The 19,378-nt window shown below is 33.9% G+C and overlaps 1 protein-coding gene across 1 annotated transcript; it reads left to right on the top strand.

The window, feature by feature from the left end:
- The first annotated feature begins 14,413 nt into the window (after positions 1–14,413).
- On the top strand, positions 14,414–15,621 carry LOC145009815 (protein IQ-DOMAIN 19-like). Its single transcript, XM_078968446.1, has 3 exons — positions 14,414–14,488; positions 14,608–14,889; positions 14,959–15,621. The coding sequence occupies exons 1-3, from the start codon at positions 14,414–14,416 to the stop codon at positions 15,619–15,621; spliced, it is 1,020 nt and encodes a 339-aa protein (XP_078824572.1).
- Positions 15,622–19,378: the final 3,757 nt, after the last annotated feature.

Raw genomic sequence — 19,378 nt, 5'->3', positions numbered from 1 at the left:
CAAAGTCCACCATAAGAGTAACAAAGACATTCGTCATGATTTACTAAAGATTTAGTAAATATGATTAAGTGTAATTCTGAATTGATTGAAAACGTTTAAATCAATAGCAGAACGAATAAGAAGAGTCAAGTAGGCAGAAAGATAAAAGTTTCTCCATTCTAAGAAGAAGGGAGAGTACCTTTTATGCTTTATGATAGGTCTTAATGATTAAGAACCATATCTCAATTGATCCTCTAAGTGAGTCTTAGTACAATTGTATGTTTAAGAAGAGGAATCAAGGATTGAAGAAATGGTTAAATCAAGAAGTCTATCATGCTTCGTTCCAATAACAAGTCTTAAAGTTAAGATTGTGACAATGAGTGAAAAGTATTAAAGGTTTATAACATTCATCAAATGTGGAAAGTTGTGATGTCTTGAATAAGACAAAGATCGACTAGGACCAATTGATGAAGTGTTTTGATAAAAACTACACTAACTCTTGAATATTTGTTTGTCAAGAAATGTTTATTGACAAAAGAATCTTATATGTTAAGGAGTGAGTGGGAGTCTTATTGGTCTGGAAAGGTTTCAAGAACAAATCAAATAAACCTTATCGATCATCACTAGCACACGAGTTGAGGTTTACAACCTATCGTGTTGACAATATTTTGATTCTGTGCTGTTCCAATTGAGTTAATTATGCATGTGAGTCCTATGAGTTCTCATTTTTGAACGCATAAAAGGCAAGGCACCTTAATCAATGAAACGTACATTGATAGGAAAAGGTGAGCTGCTTAACTACTTGGAAGACGTGGTGGGCAGCTGTACTACCATAAGGCAAGAAATCAAGATTAAGAAAGTTCGGTCCATATGAGTTTGAATTTGTCGTAAACTCTGTTTTTAACAAATTCACATGGATAGGAACGAATACACCACTTTAAATCTAAGTGTCATAAGATTTCCTCCTTCATGAAAATGATTGTGAGGAAATGCTTTCACTAAGAAAGATTTTAAGAAGATAGTGATTGTAAAGTTGGATTCTCGAATTCAATTATGGTTACGGTATCCCTTTCCATGATTTGAATTGTGAGGTTTGGAAATTAGTCTTAATAGTTTAAACACACATATGAACTATCTAAAGCAAAGGTGTATAAGCTTAAGAGGCCTTCATAAAGATTATCAAAGCATTAAGTATTAGAAACATGGACTTAAGAAATTCAATAGGTATTGTTTTCTGAAAGTTAAGATGTTTATGAATACATGTCGAAGCTAGTGGGAGCATAAGTGTTATGTTTTATAGTAATCATCATGATAGTGGGAGCATAAAAGTTATGATTGTATGATTATTAAGGCACATATTGCAAAGTTGGCAATATTAATTATAGAAAACAAGAGTTAAACCTTGCAAAGTAGTAAGGGTTATAAAGTTGTTTTGCTATAATTAAGGGAGAGAATATTATGCTTCATTTCAAATCTAAAGGATTAGGTTTTGGAATGTTAATAAATTTAGTCAAAGGTACATTGTGTGTTCTTAAAATTTCGATTATGATTACGGCATTCCTCTTCACAATTCGAATTTTGAGAACATAGCAAATAAAACATTATGCGTCGTGTCCCATACGCTTCGGGTATAGGATCGATTGCAAATGCTTTAATGTTTGACCATTCTAAAATTTTCCAAATGTATAGCGCATTTAGAGGGAAAAGGGACTAGAATTGGTTTTGACTAAAATAATTAAACAACTATCAAAGGACAATCCAAAGTTCGACGAGGATTAGTCGCTTGTGAGTAGTTGGAAGTATAGTATTGGAAAATATGGAAATGTTTCCATATTAGATGGACCATATCGACATTATTTTGAATAGATAACATTCTATTAAGAAATGAGTCGTCATATGGAACATATGGAAGCGTGTCCATACTGGGAAGTAAATATTGAAAATATATGACTAGATTAGAAACTTTTATGCAAAAGGATGTTCAAAGGAATGTACTCTGAAAGAGAGACATCATATCTAAGGAATTGTCTTGTAACAATCTCCGATAGAGGACTTTGTAATATCATTGGCAATAGTCTTTGTGACTTTGGTGTAGTGACATTACGAAAGAATCATTGCATAGGATGTTAGAATCTAGCATATTCTATAAGTAGCAAGAATTTGTTATTCTTAAACTTATGACAATGGATTTGGAGTTGTGAAATGAGAATGATTGGAAATGTGTTCAATTTGTCTATTTCACAAAAGTAAGAACCATAGGTAAACATTGTGTGCATGCTAGGAGCATGGGACAAGTGTTGGAATTCAAGTAAGAAGTTGATTACCCGAAACGACAAATAATGAGTAATCGATATGGTGATAAATAAAAGGAGTTTTATTTATGCTCAAGGCCATATGGGATTAGTATTATTCTTGTGTTTCACATTTGCATGTTTTGACTTCCAGAATAATTGAGTTTATTAAGAATAATCGAATTATTCGAACGGGCCACAGTCATTCATATGTTGGAAGTAGATATGAATGAAGACTGTCGTGAATTGGTGTGTGGATTGTCTAGTAGAGTATTAGACATAAGCAAATGTTTGCTGCAACGTTCATGAGTGCTTGTGAATATGAATTTGAGCATTGGATCAAACCCACACTCACTTGGATCACTCCATGGATTGTATCACGAGTGATTGGTGAGACGATAACATCTTATATTCTTGAAACCGAGATGTGTGAGTTGTATCTTGCTAATCGGTTGCACATTGATAATATGTAAACGCACTAGTAACTTGGTGTTATAAAACATATTGTTGTGTGTGATTTGGTTAGTAAGTACAAGCAAGCATTGTATCAAAGTTTATCCGTTCCTTTTATTCAAAGAATAAAAGCGATATCTTTTGGGCCCCTCGATGGTTTAGTGATGACAAACGTAAATGCTCGGCCGGGCTAGGGCTAATTTGATTTGTTCAATTAGTTAGTCGTCATAAATCGGAAGTCGAGAAATAGTACAAAGAGAATGATTAGAAATCATATCTCATACGATATCTAGAATGGAGGAATATATGATCCCTGGAGGAATATATGATCCCTTATCTAAGGACACACGTATCTGATACGATCAGAGTTGACGGCGGCTTTGGAAAGCTATGATTGCATATCAGGATCTGAAGTCATACGCAGAATAGTTATTAGACTTATCCAAGTGGGAGACTGTTGGATTAGTGTCTAAGTCCATAACTATTTTGGTATGTACTTGACTCGATGGTGCATGGTCCTTTTGGGTTGCCTTCACCAAAGCAACTTGATTGGAGAAATAAATAAAGAGAGAGAGGTTATTATGATTTATTAGTATGTTATAAGAATAATATATTAAAGGAGAAATCATATTTGTTTAATTAATATTGGTCAATAATTAATTAAGAATTAATTTTGTGATCAACTGTAATTAATTAAACTAGAGCGGCTGATTTGTAATTATGTGATAGTTACAAAATAAGGTAAGGATTATCTTATTATTAGGGTGAACGAATTTGAGGTGATAAGGCCTTAGAATTCGACTATGATAAGGATTCAAAGATTATCTTATGGGTTGCTTTGTGGATAAGCATCTAGATAAGGATAATAACTGAAACCCTATCTGAACACCTATATAAACACCCCTTGGCACATGAATTCGTGTATCCCTTCCCAAGAAGTCCTAAGGACGAATTCTAACCTCTCTCCTCTCTCTTTATACCTTTTCCATTTGCTCTTGGTGTTTGTAAGCCATTAGAGGAGTGACACTTGTGACTCTAAGCATTCCAAAGTCAATTCAAGGAGATTTAGGATTGTTATTGCTATATAAAAATCAAGGTATGTTCTTAAACCCATTCATATGTTAATATCGATTTCATATACTAGAATTAGGGTTTATAGTCTTCGATTCAAAGCATGTACAATAGAGAAACCTAGATCCAAGCATTAGGGTTTGTATGAGCACATAAGATGTCTTATGACCAAAACCCATCACATGCACCATCGGTTCAAGTACATACCAAAATAGTTATGGACTTATACACTAATCCAACAGTCTTCCACTTGGATAAGTCTAATAACTATTATGCGTATGACTTCAGATCTTGATCTGTAATCGTAGCTTTCCAAAGCCGCTGTCAACTCTGATCCTATCAGATACGTGTGTCCTTTAGATTAGGGATCATATATTCCTCCATTCTAGATATTGTATGAGATATGATTTCAAATCATTCTCTTTGTACTATTTCTCGACTTCCGATTTATGACGACTGACTAATTGAACAAATCAAATTAGCCCTAGCTCGGCCGAGCATTTACGTTTGTCATCACTAAACCATCGAGGGGCCCAAAGATATCACTTTTATCCTACTTGGGATAAAAGGAACGGATAAACTTTGATTCAATGCTCGCTTGCACTCACTTACCAAATCACACACAACAATATGTTTTATGACACCAAGTTACTAGTGCGTTTTCATATTATCAATGTGCAACCGATTAGCAAGATACAACTCACATATCTCGGTTTCAAGAATATAAGATGTTATCGTCTCACCAATCACTCGTGATACAATCCATGGAGTGATCCAAGTGAGCGTGGGTTTGATCCAATGCTCAAATTCATATTCACAAGCACTCATGAACGTTGCAGGAAACATTTGCTTATGTCTAACACTCTTTAGACAATCCACACACCAATTCATGACAGTCTTCATTCATACCTACTTCCAACATATGAATGACTGTGGCTCTTTCGAATAATTTGATTGTTCTTAATCAATTAAATTATTCAGGAAGTCAAAACATGCAAAGTAAGACACAAGAATAATACTAATCCCATATGGCCTCAACCCTTTGAGCATAAATAAAACACATTTTATTTATCACCATATCGATTACTCATTATTTGTCGTTTCGGGTAATCAACTTCTTACTTGAATTATTACACTTGTCCCATGCTCTTTCGCATGCACACAATGTTTACCTATGGTTCTTACTTTGTGAAATAGATCAAATTGAACACATTTCCAATCATTCTCATTTTACAACTCCAAATCCATTTTATAAATGTAAGAATATCAAATTCTTGCTACTTATAGAATATGCTAGATTCTAACATTTTATGCAATGATCCTTTCGTAATGTCACTGCACCAAAGTCACAAAGACTATTGACAATGATATTACAAAGTCTTCTATCGGAGATTGTTGCAAGACAATTCCATAGATGTGATTTCTCTCACTCAAAGTACATTTCTTTGAACATCCTTTTGCATAAAATTTCTAATCTAGACATAGACTCTCAATATCTAACTCCCAATATGGAAACCTTTCCATACTTACCATATGACAACTCATTCTTGATAGAATCTTATCTATTCATAATAATGTCGATATACTCCATCCAATACTATACTTCCAACTACTCACAAGCGACCAATCCTCGGCGAACTTTGGATTGTCCTTTGATAGTTGTTTAATTATCTTAGTCAAAACTGATTCTTGTCCTTTTCCCTCTAAATGCGCTAGACATTTGGAAAATTTTATAATTGTCAAATATTATAGCATATGCAATCGATTCTATACCCGAAGCGTATGGGACACGATTCATAATGTCTTACATGAAGATTTGATACTTCATCAATCTTCTGCCATAATATTTTATGTACAATGTTCTCACAATTCGAATTATGAAGAGGAATCCCGTAATCATAATCGAAATTTAAGAACACACTGTGTATCCTTGACTAAATTTATTAATATTCCACAACCTAAGCCTTTAGATATGAAATGAAGCATAATATTCTCTCCCTTAATTATAGCAAAACAACTATTCAACTCTTACAACTTTGCAAAGTATGACTCTTGTTTTCTATAATTAATATTGCTAACTTGAAACACTTGCCTTAATAATCATACAATCATAACATTTATGCTCCCACTATCATGATGATTATTATAAACATAACGCTTATGCTCCGACTAACTTTGACATGTATTCAGAAAACAGTTTAACTTACAGAAAAACAATACCTATTGAATTTCTTAAGTTCATGTTTCTAATACTTAATGCTTTAATAATACTTTATCAAGGCTTCTTAATCTCATACACCTTTATCCAAGATAGATCATATGTGTTTTAAACAATTAAGACTAATTGCCAAATCTCACAATTCGAGTTATGGAGAGGGATACCGTAACCATAATCAAATTTAAGAATGCAATTTTACAATTGCTATCTTCTTAAAATATTTCTTAGTGAAAGTATTTCCTCACAGTCATTTTCATGAAGGAGGGAATCTTATGACACTTATATTTTAATGGTGTATGTGTTCCTATCCATGTGAATTTGTCAAAACTAAGGTTTGCGACAATTTCAAACTCATATGGACCGAACTTTCTTAATCTTGATTTCTTGCCTTATGGTAGCACAGCTGCCCACCATGTCTTCCAAGTAGTTAAGCAGCTCACCTTTTCCTATCAATGTACTTTTCATTGATCAAGGTCCTTGCCTTTTATGCATTCAAATGAGAACTCATAGAACTCTCATGCATAATCAACTCAATTGGAATGGCACATAAACAATATAGTATCAACACGATAGGTTACAAACCTCAAGTCGTGTGCTAGTGATGATCAATAAGGTCCATTCTGATTTGTTCTTGAAACCTTTCAAGACCATTAAGACTCCCACTGACTCCTTGACATATAAGATTCTCTTGTCAATAAACATTTCTTGACAAACAAATATTCAAGAGTTAGTGTAGTTTTCATCAAAACACTTCATAAATAGGTCATAGTTGGTCTTTGCTTATCCAATACATCATAAGTTTCCTCATTTGATGAATGTTATAAACCTTATTATTACTCAATGTCACAATCTTAACTCTAAGACTTGTTTTGGAACGAAGTATGATTGACTTCATGATTTAACCATTTCTTCAATTATTGATTCCTCTTCTCAGACATACAATTGTACTAAGACTTACTTAGAGGATCAATTGAGATATGGTTCTTAATCATTAAGACCTATCATAAAACATAATAAAAGGTACTCTCCCTTCTTCTTAGAATAGAGAAACTTTTATCTTTCTGCCTACTTGATTCCTTTTATTTGTTATGCTTATTGACTTAAACTTTTACAATCAATTCAGAATTACACTTAATTGTATAAGTGTAATCATATTTGCTAAACTTTTAGTAAATCATGACGAATATCTTTGTTACTCTTGCGGTGGACTTGATCAACACATAACCTTGTGTACTCGATCTCCTAGTCCTTCACTTGAAATTTTGTCAACGAATTAGTCTAATTTCCAAATATGAAACTTCTCATTCATCATGCAATACTTGTTGTATGATTCCAAGTCTCTATCCAATTCAAACTTGGGCGATGAGAAACTTTCCTTATTTGGTAAATTCTTGACATTTCCACAAATAACATAATTAGGAATCACATCCATTTGTTGTAAATATGCGAACATCAATTTTTCATAACGATTTCATTGCAAGGAAATAAATAAATAAATAAATGAGCCAAACAAAATTTATTTTATTTATAAAAGCAGCGGAAAACATTTGTCCTTACAATGCAAAATCAAGTGAAAAACTATGTAATAAATATTTCTAACAGCTCTATCTAAGCTCAAAATCTAATCTTCGAATCCATGCGATCGAGATCCATTTCTTCGTGATTAGACTCATCTTGCTATTTCATTAAGCTTCCTCTCCTTTCATCAATCCTGCAAGACATTCAAATGCAATCTTATCACATTATGTATCAAGAATCAACGAATAGGAACTTAATCGAGTTAGATAGTGGATTTTACCTGAAGCACAGTCATACTCTTTGACTCTCCCATCTTCTGGACTCTTCAGGCTCTTAGGGCAGACTTGTGTCCAACGCCCTTTCTCTTGGCAGCAAACGCAGGTCGATTCTCCTAGAACGTCCTCGGAAGCATGTTTGGTTGATTTTCCCAACAAATATGCTCCATTGCTTTGCCAAATCATTATTTGATTCAGCAGCAATGAGAATGTAAGTTAGGTCAACGAGGCTTTCGTCATGATCCATCGTATAATACTTTCTTTTGAACTCATTATATGATTCGGGAAGTGACTGCAGAACCCAGTTCACAACCAACATATCCGGGAATGACATGCCCAACATTCTCAACCTATCAATGTGTGATTTCATTCCTAGAACGTGAGCACACACGGGTTTACCATCTTCATGTTTCATTTCCAACAGGGCTTTAGTGACATTGAACCTTTCAATTCTTCTATCTTGTGGGTTAGGGAGAATAACGGGAGGAGGAGGAGGAAGTGAAGCATGATTTCTTGTTCCTCAATCGAATCGTGGAATATCATCTTCATGTGGAATGCTTGTTCCACGGGATTTAGGAAGACCATAGTTGTCGAACTTTGACATCTACAAAATGAGAGAAAACAAATTCAAGTTAGTTGATAGATTGAGTCCTTAATAAATCACCCAAATGAGATATTAAGGCTAGGACCCAACACAATATTCCACAACTCGAGAGAGGGATGCCGTAACCCTAATTGCAGAATATTCGAAGGTAACTGAATGACGATTCACTAATTTCCACCACGAAAAACGAAAAAGAAAATTTAAGTTTTAAATCTATGAAAACTCCTAGATCCTATGAGATTCATTGAACTTTCAATGGCATGTTTAAATCTCGATATGCCCCTCTTGTTTGTGACTGGGATGCCGAGGATCACAAAGCGGGTGTGAATAACCATGCAAACGTACATGGTGCCCTCACATGTTACAGTCACTTATGCGATGTGCCGGTAAACCACACATGCTCCACCGAACTATGACAAACATTGAGTCACCCTTTGCTACCTTTGCTTAGAACCATTTAGTGTGCCGGTAAACCACACACGCTCCACTAATATCTTCGCAAGGGCACAAAGTGTAATTTCATGGAATTGCATCAATTCACTTTGCCTAAGTAACTAAGATTGGGGATTTGTAAAACATTCAGTTACTTTTGTATTTCATTATACTTATAATGGAAGGTTTCGTCCTATCCTACCCGTTCGGCTAACGAATCTCCACTAGTCAAGAGTGTGGTGGGTAAGAGTGGATACCCATTCAATCGCCATTTTATAGAAAATTTCCTTAAACACCCCTTATAGACCAGCTTCGTGAATGAGGCCTACTAACGGCAACACTGACTTTTACTCATACATATATGTAATGTTAGACTTTTAATGTTATTATAGTATAGGGTGTATTTTACACTTTGAAAATACTAGGTGGTCAAATTTAATAATTATACCTTTAATTCAATTAAATTGTAAACCAAAACTATTATGGATTTATTAAACCTCTTTTAATTATACTCCTCAATTAATTAATAAAACCATAAGGGTGTGATTTGAACTTTTTCAAAACAATACTAGGGTCTTAGAATTTAACATTCCTAATTAAACTTTTAATCAACTTTTAAATTCCAAAACTTGAGGGCAAGTTTTGAAACATTTCAAAACATAAGGGTTTAGAATTTAAATATACATCAAAATTAAACTATTAATCAAAATTTAAATTCCAAAACTTGAGGGCAAGTTTTGAAACCTTTTTTTCAAAACATAAGGGTTTCAACCATTTAAATTTCAAAACAAAAAAACTTTTGGGTTCAAATTTAAACTATAAAACTTAAAGGGGAAAATATAAAACTTTTCATAACAACAAGGATCAAATAACAAATAATCTTAATTAACATTTAATCACATAATTATCCATATTTGATTTATTTAATGATTTCTTGCAAAACAATTTACCAATTTAATCAAAATAATTAATCAATTATCACATAAGGAAACAAATATTTTATTAATTGATAAATATCTTCAATTAGATCAAGAATATACTCAAATATATCAAAAAAACGGACTTATATTGATCTAATATGATAAGGCAAGTATCCTCAAGCAAAAACAGCAAGAAATCCCGTTTTTCCCTCTTTCTGACCGACTGACTCGTCCAGTCAGGCATGGACTCGTCGAGTCAGCATGGACTCGGCGAGTTCAGCCCCCAGAATCCCAAAATTTCGATTTTTAAACTTGAACAAACAAACAAAGCATCAATACAATAGAAACCAATCATGGCTCTGATACCACTGATGGGTTTTAGTCATAAGAACATCCTATGTACTCATACAAACCCTAATGCTTGGATCTAGGTTTCTCTATTGTACATGCAATTTATCCAAGACTATAAACCCTAATTCTAGCATACAAGTGATCATATTAACATAAGAATGGGTTTAAGACATTACCTTGATTGTTATGTAGCAATAACAATCCAATTCCTCCTTGTATTGACTTTAGAAAGCTTAGAGTCACAAATGTCACTCCTATAATGGTTCACAAACACCAAGAGCAAGAGGATGAAGAGGAGAGAGGATGGAGGCTGCCCAAAAAACATGTGAAACCCTAGAAGGATGCTTAGCCTCGTTTTTTTGGTCATAAGGGATGTATATATAGTTAGGTTATTAGGGTTATCCAACAAGGAAACCCTAAATTGGATGCTTAAGCCCTAAGCAACCCATAGATTCCTTTCCTTAAGGCCTTGGACGATTTCCTCATGGGCTTTCCCATAGAATTCGTCCACTCCTTAATATAAGGCAATCCATAGCCCAAATTGCAATTATCTCATAATTACAATTCCAGTCCCTTAAGTTTAATTAATCTCTTTTAGTCACAAAACTAATTACCAATTAATTATTGACTAATATTAATTAAACAATATGATTTCTCCTTTAATATATTATTCTCATAATATATTAATAAATCATATTTAATCCTTTCTCTCCATAATTCATCCTATCAAGTTGCTTTGGTGAAGGCAACCCAAAAGGACCATGCACCATCGGTTCAAGTACATACCAAAATAGTTATGGACTTAGACACTAATCCAACAACAACTCCCTCAGCCTACTAGCAAGGCTCAAAAAGTCAAGTCCAACCCACACCACAACACTCCTTAACTATAATGAATTGCAATAATACCTGGAAAATCCCGAATGATACACTATACTTGTGGGTCAAATGCACCAATGTCGACCCATTCGTTATGTATCCTGGTATATAGGATGTTGCTATGTTATAGTGATCCGTTAGATCTGTATGATTATCTGTTTGTAGTTATATTTTATCTGTTGCATATGTCGACATAGTACGGTTGTGTAACACCCTGTTCGGGATCATTCTGTGATTTTGGGCCGTGGGTTGGAAGTTGATTGTGTAAAGTCTTTGGGTCTTAGGGAGACGATGTTTAGACCTTTTGGAAGGAGGTAATGATGATTATGAGATCTAAACTCTTGAACTGTGTTTTGGAGTTAAAAGGTAAAATGGGAAAAGTCATAGGCCAGGTTCTTGCATGAAATATGGATTTTTTTTAGAAGTTTTTAGTCCAAGATATTTAGATAATAATGTAGAGCTCTTAAATACCTTTCTTTTAATATAAAGATCGTCGAAAACGGAGTTGGAACGAAGAAGTTATGACCGTTTGAAGTTAGGGCAGTTTTGGGGTTGAGCCGCGTACGATGGGTGTACTCAACGTGTACGCTAGGCATATTAGGGCATCCCTAGTATGCTGGTCATAATTTGAGTACGGTGGGCATACGCGATCAGTACCCAAACCCTATTCTCTTGGTTTGAGCCCTCTTTAAGCTGCTTAACTCCCCAAACCCATTCCATTCTCAGCCTCCACCTCTCCAACACCCTCTCTTGGAACCCTAACCCTAGATTGAGCCTTGTGAGCAATAAGAAGGTGTTTTTAAGTGCTTTGGATTGTTCTTGGTGCACCTTAGAGAAGAAGGAACTCATTGAAGAAGTGTTGGTTGCATTGGAGCTTGTAGATCTAAACTTTGTTTACCTTGATCTTTCTTATAGAGGTATAAAGTTTGAATCTTGATGATGAAATTGTTAGATCTAGCTACTTATGGGTTTTATGAGATTTTGGTAACGTTAAGTGCATAAAGTTTATAGCTTAAAAGTTTGTGACCTTATTATGGATAAAGTTTGAAACTTTATCCATCTAAACATCATTTTGATTCAGATCTGAAGGTTGGAGACTTGTACTTAATGGATTAAGTTGAAAAAGATACACTTTTGGGTCCCTTTGAGACTTAAGGACTAGATCTTGTTTGTTGGGACCATTCAATGGATAAAGTTGAAAACTTTATCCATTATGGAGCTAGTATGAACCATGAAAATGTGATCTTGGCCCTTCTATCCCTTCTATACAAGATTTGTGGTGTCTTATTGAGTTAAGAACTATGGGTTTTGGACATTAAGCACTTTATAGCCATGCAAAATCATAAAGCTGGAAACTTTATGGATTAGGACATCATTTTGGGCTTGGATATGACTTTTGGACATAAGAGCTTGATGAAATAAGCTTTTAATGGAATTCCGGGACTGGGCTGAGTATGTTGGGCGTACCTAGTGGTACGTTGCGTGTACACGGTCAACGCCCCACTTTTGGTCAAAATCAGAGTACGTTAGGCGTACTCTCTTGGTACGCACGACGTACTATGTTGGGAAGAAACATTGACTTTTGAACCTTGACCATTGACTTTGACTTTGACAAAGTTTGACCTAAGGGCATTTTGGGTAATTTGATTTATAGTTTGAGATTTGGGTTCCTGCTAATTGTATAGGTGATCGGTAGATATAGTTTTTAGAGCAGTGATCGGTGCAGCTATTCTTTCAGACTGTGAGGTGGGTCTTCTCTTTGTATCCATGGGTCGAAGGCACCAATGTCGGCCCATTATTCAGTTATGTAGAATGTTAGTTGTTGTGTGACATATATATATTTTTGCTTGTATGATCGGGTTGGAATATACCACAGGGCTAGGCCCAGTTGTATGTTTAGTATGTGGTACTTTGGGGAACTCACTAAGCTTTTTGCTTACGGTTTCATATTTATGGTTTCAAGTACTTTCGGTTCGAAAGGTAAGGGGTCGACGTGACTGCATAACATCCTCTAGAGTTTTCCGCATTAGCAATTAATTATATTACTTTGATGCTTAAATGATATATTCATTTGATCGGTTTTTGAACAACTCGTTTGTATGATTTATTGTTTTACAAATGGATACATTGGATTTTGGGTCATCAGAGGTTGGGTCGAGGCAATACTACTCTCTGCGGAAACCAACAAACCCAGGAGCAAGCCAAACACAAGTTGTGGGTCAGAAAGGCAAGTCAAACTTACGTTGTGGGCTCGGGAGCAATCTAGACATGAGTTGTGGGCTAGAAATGAAAGTCAGACTCATACTGTGGGCTCAGGGGTAATAGGGCTATGGACCCAGTTTGCATGTTGTTATCAGTTCGATTGTGAATGGTACTTTGAGGGAACTCATTAAGCTTTAGCTTACAATTTAAGTTTTATGTTTCAAATACATCATATGATTGAGGCAATGCGAATGTATGATCATGCATATCCTTCATTTTTTATGAGATTTAATTTTAGGATACTTTGATTTGTGATTTTGACTTTTGAAATTTGAAAACTAAGTTTTGTAAACATTTATGATTTGTAGGCTGGTTTTGAAAAAAAATAAAAATTTTCCTTGATTTTTTTTGGTGTTACAAAAATTCCTGTTTTCATTTGTTTGTTTTGTCTTTGATTTTCTTCATCAAATGAATCCTATAGTACTAGGATATCCAATGTTGAAACATTATACAAAAAAAAAAAAAAAAAAAAAAAAAAAAGAAACACAATTCTTGTTGAATCTAAAATACAAAGTTCTGTGAAACTTGAACTTATTTTTTATATGTTGACTGTATATTAACCGGATACTACCCAAAAATGAGGTTAATTACTCTTTTTATAATATTTTCATTGCAAAAAGTATATATATATATATATATATATATATATATATATATATATATATATATATATATATATATATATATATATATATATATATATATATATATACTTTTTATGTTATAAAATGTTGTTACTTGATTACACTCCAATTGCACATGATAATACATCAATGTGGTGGTCACACAAAGTGTATAAATAATTCATTAAATAATTCTGTTTGACCAATTATGTAGTATAAAACTTAAAACTTAGAAGAAAAACTTATTTTAAAAAAAAAAGTATTTTTAAATTTGCCTAAAATACGGTAATAATTCCATATTCTCTACTATAAAATCCCTTTACCTTTAAAACGAATAAACGAACCTGCACACTGGCTCGAACCCTTCATTCCTAATTCAAAACAACCAGTTTCAGATAGCCAGTTACATCGTTCCTAATGATATGATCATGCCATTCACTTTACTGTTACATATGTTTAAATGAAACGCTTCAAAAGTATGTTCCATAGGCATTAATTAACCTTTCGGTTTATATCATCAGTCATTTCCAGGTTCCCATGGGAAAGAAAAGGTCTTGGTTTGGTTTCTTGAAGAGATTATTGATTTGCAAAGCCCAATCGACCAAAGAGAAGGTGTGTTTATCGTTATACTATGTATCTGTTAAAAAACTAATATTGTACATATATGCTGTAATTAAGCCTGTAATAGTATCATAATCTTACGTTTTTTTGAGCTGGATTACAATTTACAGGGAGCAAAGAAAAGCAGATGGTGCTTTGGGATGTTAAAGACGAGTCGCCATTACCATGCACTCGAAACACCGGATCAGGCAAAAGTAAACGATCATAAGGAAGAGCAGAAACAACACACATTGGCACTTACCGTTGCTATGACAGCTGCGGCGGAAGCAGCGGTGGCAGCTGCTAATGCAGCGGCGGAGCTTGCCAGGCTCGTGAGGTCTCCCCAAGACCATGAATGGAGAACCCGCTATGAAGCAGCCATTAAAATTCAATCTTTTTATCGTTCACATCTGGTATATTATACATATACTAAGTGACTTCAGATTCTATTGTCTTAAAAGTTAATTATAATATCTTGTTAGAATAAACGAATACGGATTTTGAAGTATAATATTTCGAATTCCATGGGGTTGACGCAGGCAAGGAAAGCTTTGATCGGATTAAGGGGAGTAGTGAAGCTTCAAGCTGTGATTCGCAGTCAAATCGTGAGACGGAAATTCTTAAACATTTTGAAAAGTACGCAGCGATCTAAAGTTCATCAAATATGGGTTCCTACATTCGATAAAATGTGTAAGATCGGTATAGACAAACAAGATCTTTGTAGTCCACGAATGTCGATCAGGAGAAACGGTAACGTTCTAGAAGATCCAATAAAGTCTAATCAAATGTATGAAACACAGAAGAAACTGCGATTTCGGGATAAAAATCATATAGAAGAACAGCATTCATCACCATCTTTTAGATCCCGAATGTCGAATAATGGCAAAAGGCACTACCATTTATCGCCTGATCGGTCAGATGAGACGTCGTTGCCGAATTCACCAGTTTTTCCGGCTTACATGGCGACTACTGAGTCGTTCATGGCAAAGGCTCGATCACTGAGCACCCCAAGACGAAGGATATCGTTTCTTGATCATGGGTACTGCACTACTCATGGTTCCTCCTGCGGTATGCCCGTGCTTTCTTCATCATCATCGTTTAATGGTGGCGTCAAAGGCAATTACAGGCACATGCATCTATTATGAATTAAAAGGTCAATTGTTGGGGGTTTTCATTTGAGCTCCTTTTTGAAACGGATTATTTGATTGCTTGAATTCTATATTATAATATTAAAATAAAATTTGATATTTGGATAATTCTTTTAAGATAAAGTTATACTTTTTAAAATTTATTCATTACAATTATCAAATAAGTGTTCAGGTCCATAAGGTTTTTATTTCTCGCATGATTAGTCCTTATGGTTTTATTTTATTTTTTTCATAATTGATTTGAAATTATTATTTTATCTTAGATTAGATTTATTAATAATTTATTTCTTTTTAATTTTAATTTAATATTTAGAAATATAAAAAATTAAATTAGAACCTATTACATCTACCTATCATCCCCATCGTTTCTTTCTCTCTTTCTTCTTCCATCGTCCGTCACCACCACAAGTCATCGTAGCACAACATCATCGACCATCATCCACCATCATTAATTTACTGCTAAAATTACTATCAAAACAAATCAATACGATTACAAAATCACAAATTATAAAATTTGATTACATGATGAAAGGAACTACAAATTAATTTTTGGTATCTATCGGGGAAGAGGAATATCATCGATTTTTGGATATGCTCTTTGTTTTTTGTGAATACAGATAGATTTAACTGACATTTGGGTCTGGTGGAGAAGATGAATACCAAACATAAAAAAATAAAATATGCTTTTATTTATTTATGCGGTTACGTCATGTTGTGTTTGGATATGTGGTTTTTTGGATTTGATTGGATTTGAACATAGTTTGTTCAAGTAAAAATACGAGAATCAACAGAGAGAAGAAGAACCTTTACGACAACGTTTTTCCTTCTTTTCAAGAATACCACCGCCGCTCATTCTCCAATGGAAGTGAAACAAATATTAATAAACTATAGGAGAAGATGACAAAATGAAGGGTAGGTTTGAAGGCTAATGAAGGTCGATGTGACGAGATTTAACCTGCAACCTTTGTCTCAACCACTAGTTGTTGGTGAAGGTGATTTTGAAGCTTCTTGACCACCATGAGCAACGTAGTTGCCTACATAGGTAGCGGGAAACATTTGAATTTGGCCTTCAAGATCAGAGGATAAGGCTAGGGAAGAGGGGCGGTCATGGTATGAGGTTTCATCATGAACATCATGGGGTTTATTGTGGCTAGTTGTATATGGAGAAGTGAGTGTTAGGCTTCTCTAACGTGTTACGAAAGTGAGAAAGAGGAATATGATTAGAGTAGAGAGGGGAAGGGGAGATAAAAAGTTTTTTTTTTTAATTTTTATCGAAAAATAAACAAATTTGTAAAAAGAATAAAAGTGGGCAGTAAAGTAATTTATATGCAATAAGGACCAATCATGCAAAATAAAACCACAATGACCCAATGTATAGCGTGTTTGATATTGAATGAGTGTGTTTGGATAACTACAAAGACAAACCACATAATTTTTTGTAACGTCCCATTTTCACAACAATTTTTTTTTCCATTTTTATTAAGGTAAAACTTCTCAATTTATAAATTTATTATTAAGAAAATCGTTTATTCCAAATTACATTTATTAAAATCAGAGTATCATAGAAAATGCGAAATCCTCAATGTTGATGATGAATGTGTATAGTCTTGCTTTCGCCTTCCCATAGCCACCGATGATACTTGAAACAATAAACAACTAAATAAGCATAAAGATTAGTGAGTTTCCACTAAAATATCTGTCACACCCCAAAACCTGAACGGCGGAAACGTTTTGGGGCAGAGGACATCATGTATAATATCATAACATTGCAAAGTAGTAAATAAGCAACAACATCATCCATTGCATTAATAGTATAATTTCATACAAGTGTGTTCTTTAATAGTAATAAGACACCACAAATGAATAATCAAAATAAAAGATGAGTCTTGACTGAGCTCCGTCTTCTCAAAACTTGCCATCGATACCTGTCTACTGATGACCTGAGAATACAAGTTATTTTGAAAGTGTATATCAACATTTAAGCTGGTGAGTTCATAAGTATTTAGTATCAATGTTTGTATAAGTTCGATGAAAATGTTTTTAAATGCATAATGTAAATGTTTGTATATGTTTGAAAACTCCTAGAAAATCCTATATTTTCTACTAGTATAAAAATTAGCCTTCTACCAAGACCCGACTGTTTTGTATGTTTGTTTCTCTGTAAAAGTGAATGATTTTCCCAAATATGACTATCATTACCAAAATATAGTTTTATATTACCCTTTATGTGAGAAGATCACAATTTGAATATAATAGGAAAATGTATGTGTACTGCAGTATCATTTGTATTAACTACTAAAGTAATAACTACCTTAAAACCAATGGTTTAATTAAGGCAAAATATGATAAGATTGTTACCATACTAAACTGACTATAACACGATGATGAAAGGCATCAGAAGAAATGACATTTGGCACCCGTAGACATGCAAATCCCACTGTAGCGAACAACAAAGGTGTAGGATAATCAATCCAGTATAGATCTATACGCAAACTCATGCTCTCCCTCCAGAAGATTATGGTTACAAAACGTGACACAACGAAATGGTGGATGTGTCATGAAGTAGTGTCTCACATTATTTTATTTTCTGAACCTTGTTATAGTATACTTGTTATAGTAATAGTGTTTTATGTATAGTATTCCCTGTATAGTATTCTCTGTATAGTATACTTTGTTATAGTATTATCTGTTATAGTATGTATAGTATTCTCTGCTATAGTATTCTCTGTTATAGTATTTTTATATGATAGTATTCTCCTAAACTATACTTATTATAGTTTACTAGTGATTTCTGTAATTGAATAAATGATTGAATGTATACCTTTGCTACCCAAAGGTACTTAACTCATTGATATTACTTTTATATCTACATATGTATACATAATATATATCTAATATTTAGACGAACTTCGGGAAAATAACCGATACCCTAAGTCCATATCCAAACAAGGAAAAGGAAATAAAGCGAATTAGCAGTCCTAAGTCTTTTAAACATTATTTATATAACTATACATATATAGACATGCTTTTGACAATATATAAGTTTAATAGAGGTTTTGTAATACATTTAAAGAGTTTTGAACAATAAAGAATAATGACTTGATGTCCGTTTATAAAACGATTTAAAAGTAGTTTGTTTGATAACACAGTTTAAAGTAAATGAAATTTGTTTGAAACACAGTTTGAAGTATTTGAAGTCCTTTGTTTGAAACACAGTTATAAATCACATGTGATTGATTATATAATGAGTATGTTTTCTACTTGTAGTCCCCCCCCCCCCCACACACACACCATAAAAGCATTTAAAATCATTTAAAAGATAAGTTAAGGGGTATGAACTCACTTGGAGTGAGTAACTCGAATGTAAGATCAATATAGGAAGTTGAGTGTCAAGTGGAGACTCGAGCACAAACGGATCCTATTAAGCATATAATGGCACATATATGTATATAATTAGTGTATATAAGAACTAATTATGATAGGGAACCACCTTAGGGACTAGGAAACACTCATATTGAAGTGTTACAATCATATATGATTGCATAAAAGGGTATATGGCCACACAATTGAGTATAGGGACAAAATGCACAAGTTTTATGGGTGTATGGCTCAAGTGGGTGTACGTCCGTACACTTACTATGAAATGTGACAAAGTGTGTTTTGAAGTCCTATTTCACAACTAGGAAGGGTGTTCTGACCATTGCTTAGCCTTAATGGGAGTTGGATACCATTTTAGGCCTCAAAAAGGGTATGT

This window comes from Lactuca saligna, chromosome 8, assembly GCF_052625555.1.
Source record: "Lactuca saligna cultivar CGN05327 chromosome 8, ASM5262555v1, whole genome shotgun sequence".
Lineage (NCBI taxonomy): Eukaryota > Viridiplantae > Streptophyta > Magnoliopsida > Asterales > Asteraceae > Lactuca > Lactuca saligna.
This window is presented reverse-complemented; position numbering and strand designations above follow the sequence as displayed.

What these genes read in the sequence shown, in the direction of transcription:
- LOC145009815 (XM_078968446.1), top strand. Translation starts at nt 14,414, where the DNA reads ATGGGAAAGAAAAGGTCTTGGTTTGGTTTCTTGAAGAGATTATTGATT. An exon ending in CCCAATCGACCAAAGAGAAG is followed by an intron (nt 14,489 to 14,607) that starts GTGTGTTTATCG and finishes TACAATTTACAG; the next exon opens with GGAGCAAAGAAAAGCAGATG. An exon ending in CTTTTTATCGTTCACATCTG is followed by an intron (nt 14,890 to 14,958) that starts GTATATTATACA and finishes ATATCTTGTTAG; the next exon opens with AATAAACGAATACGGATTTT.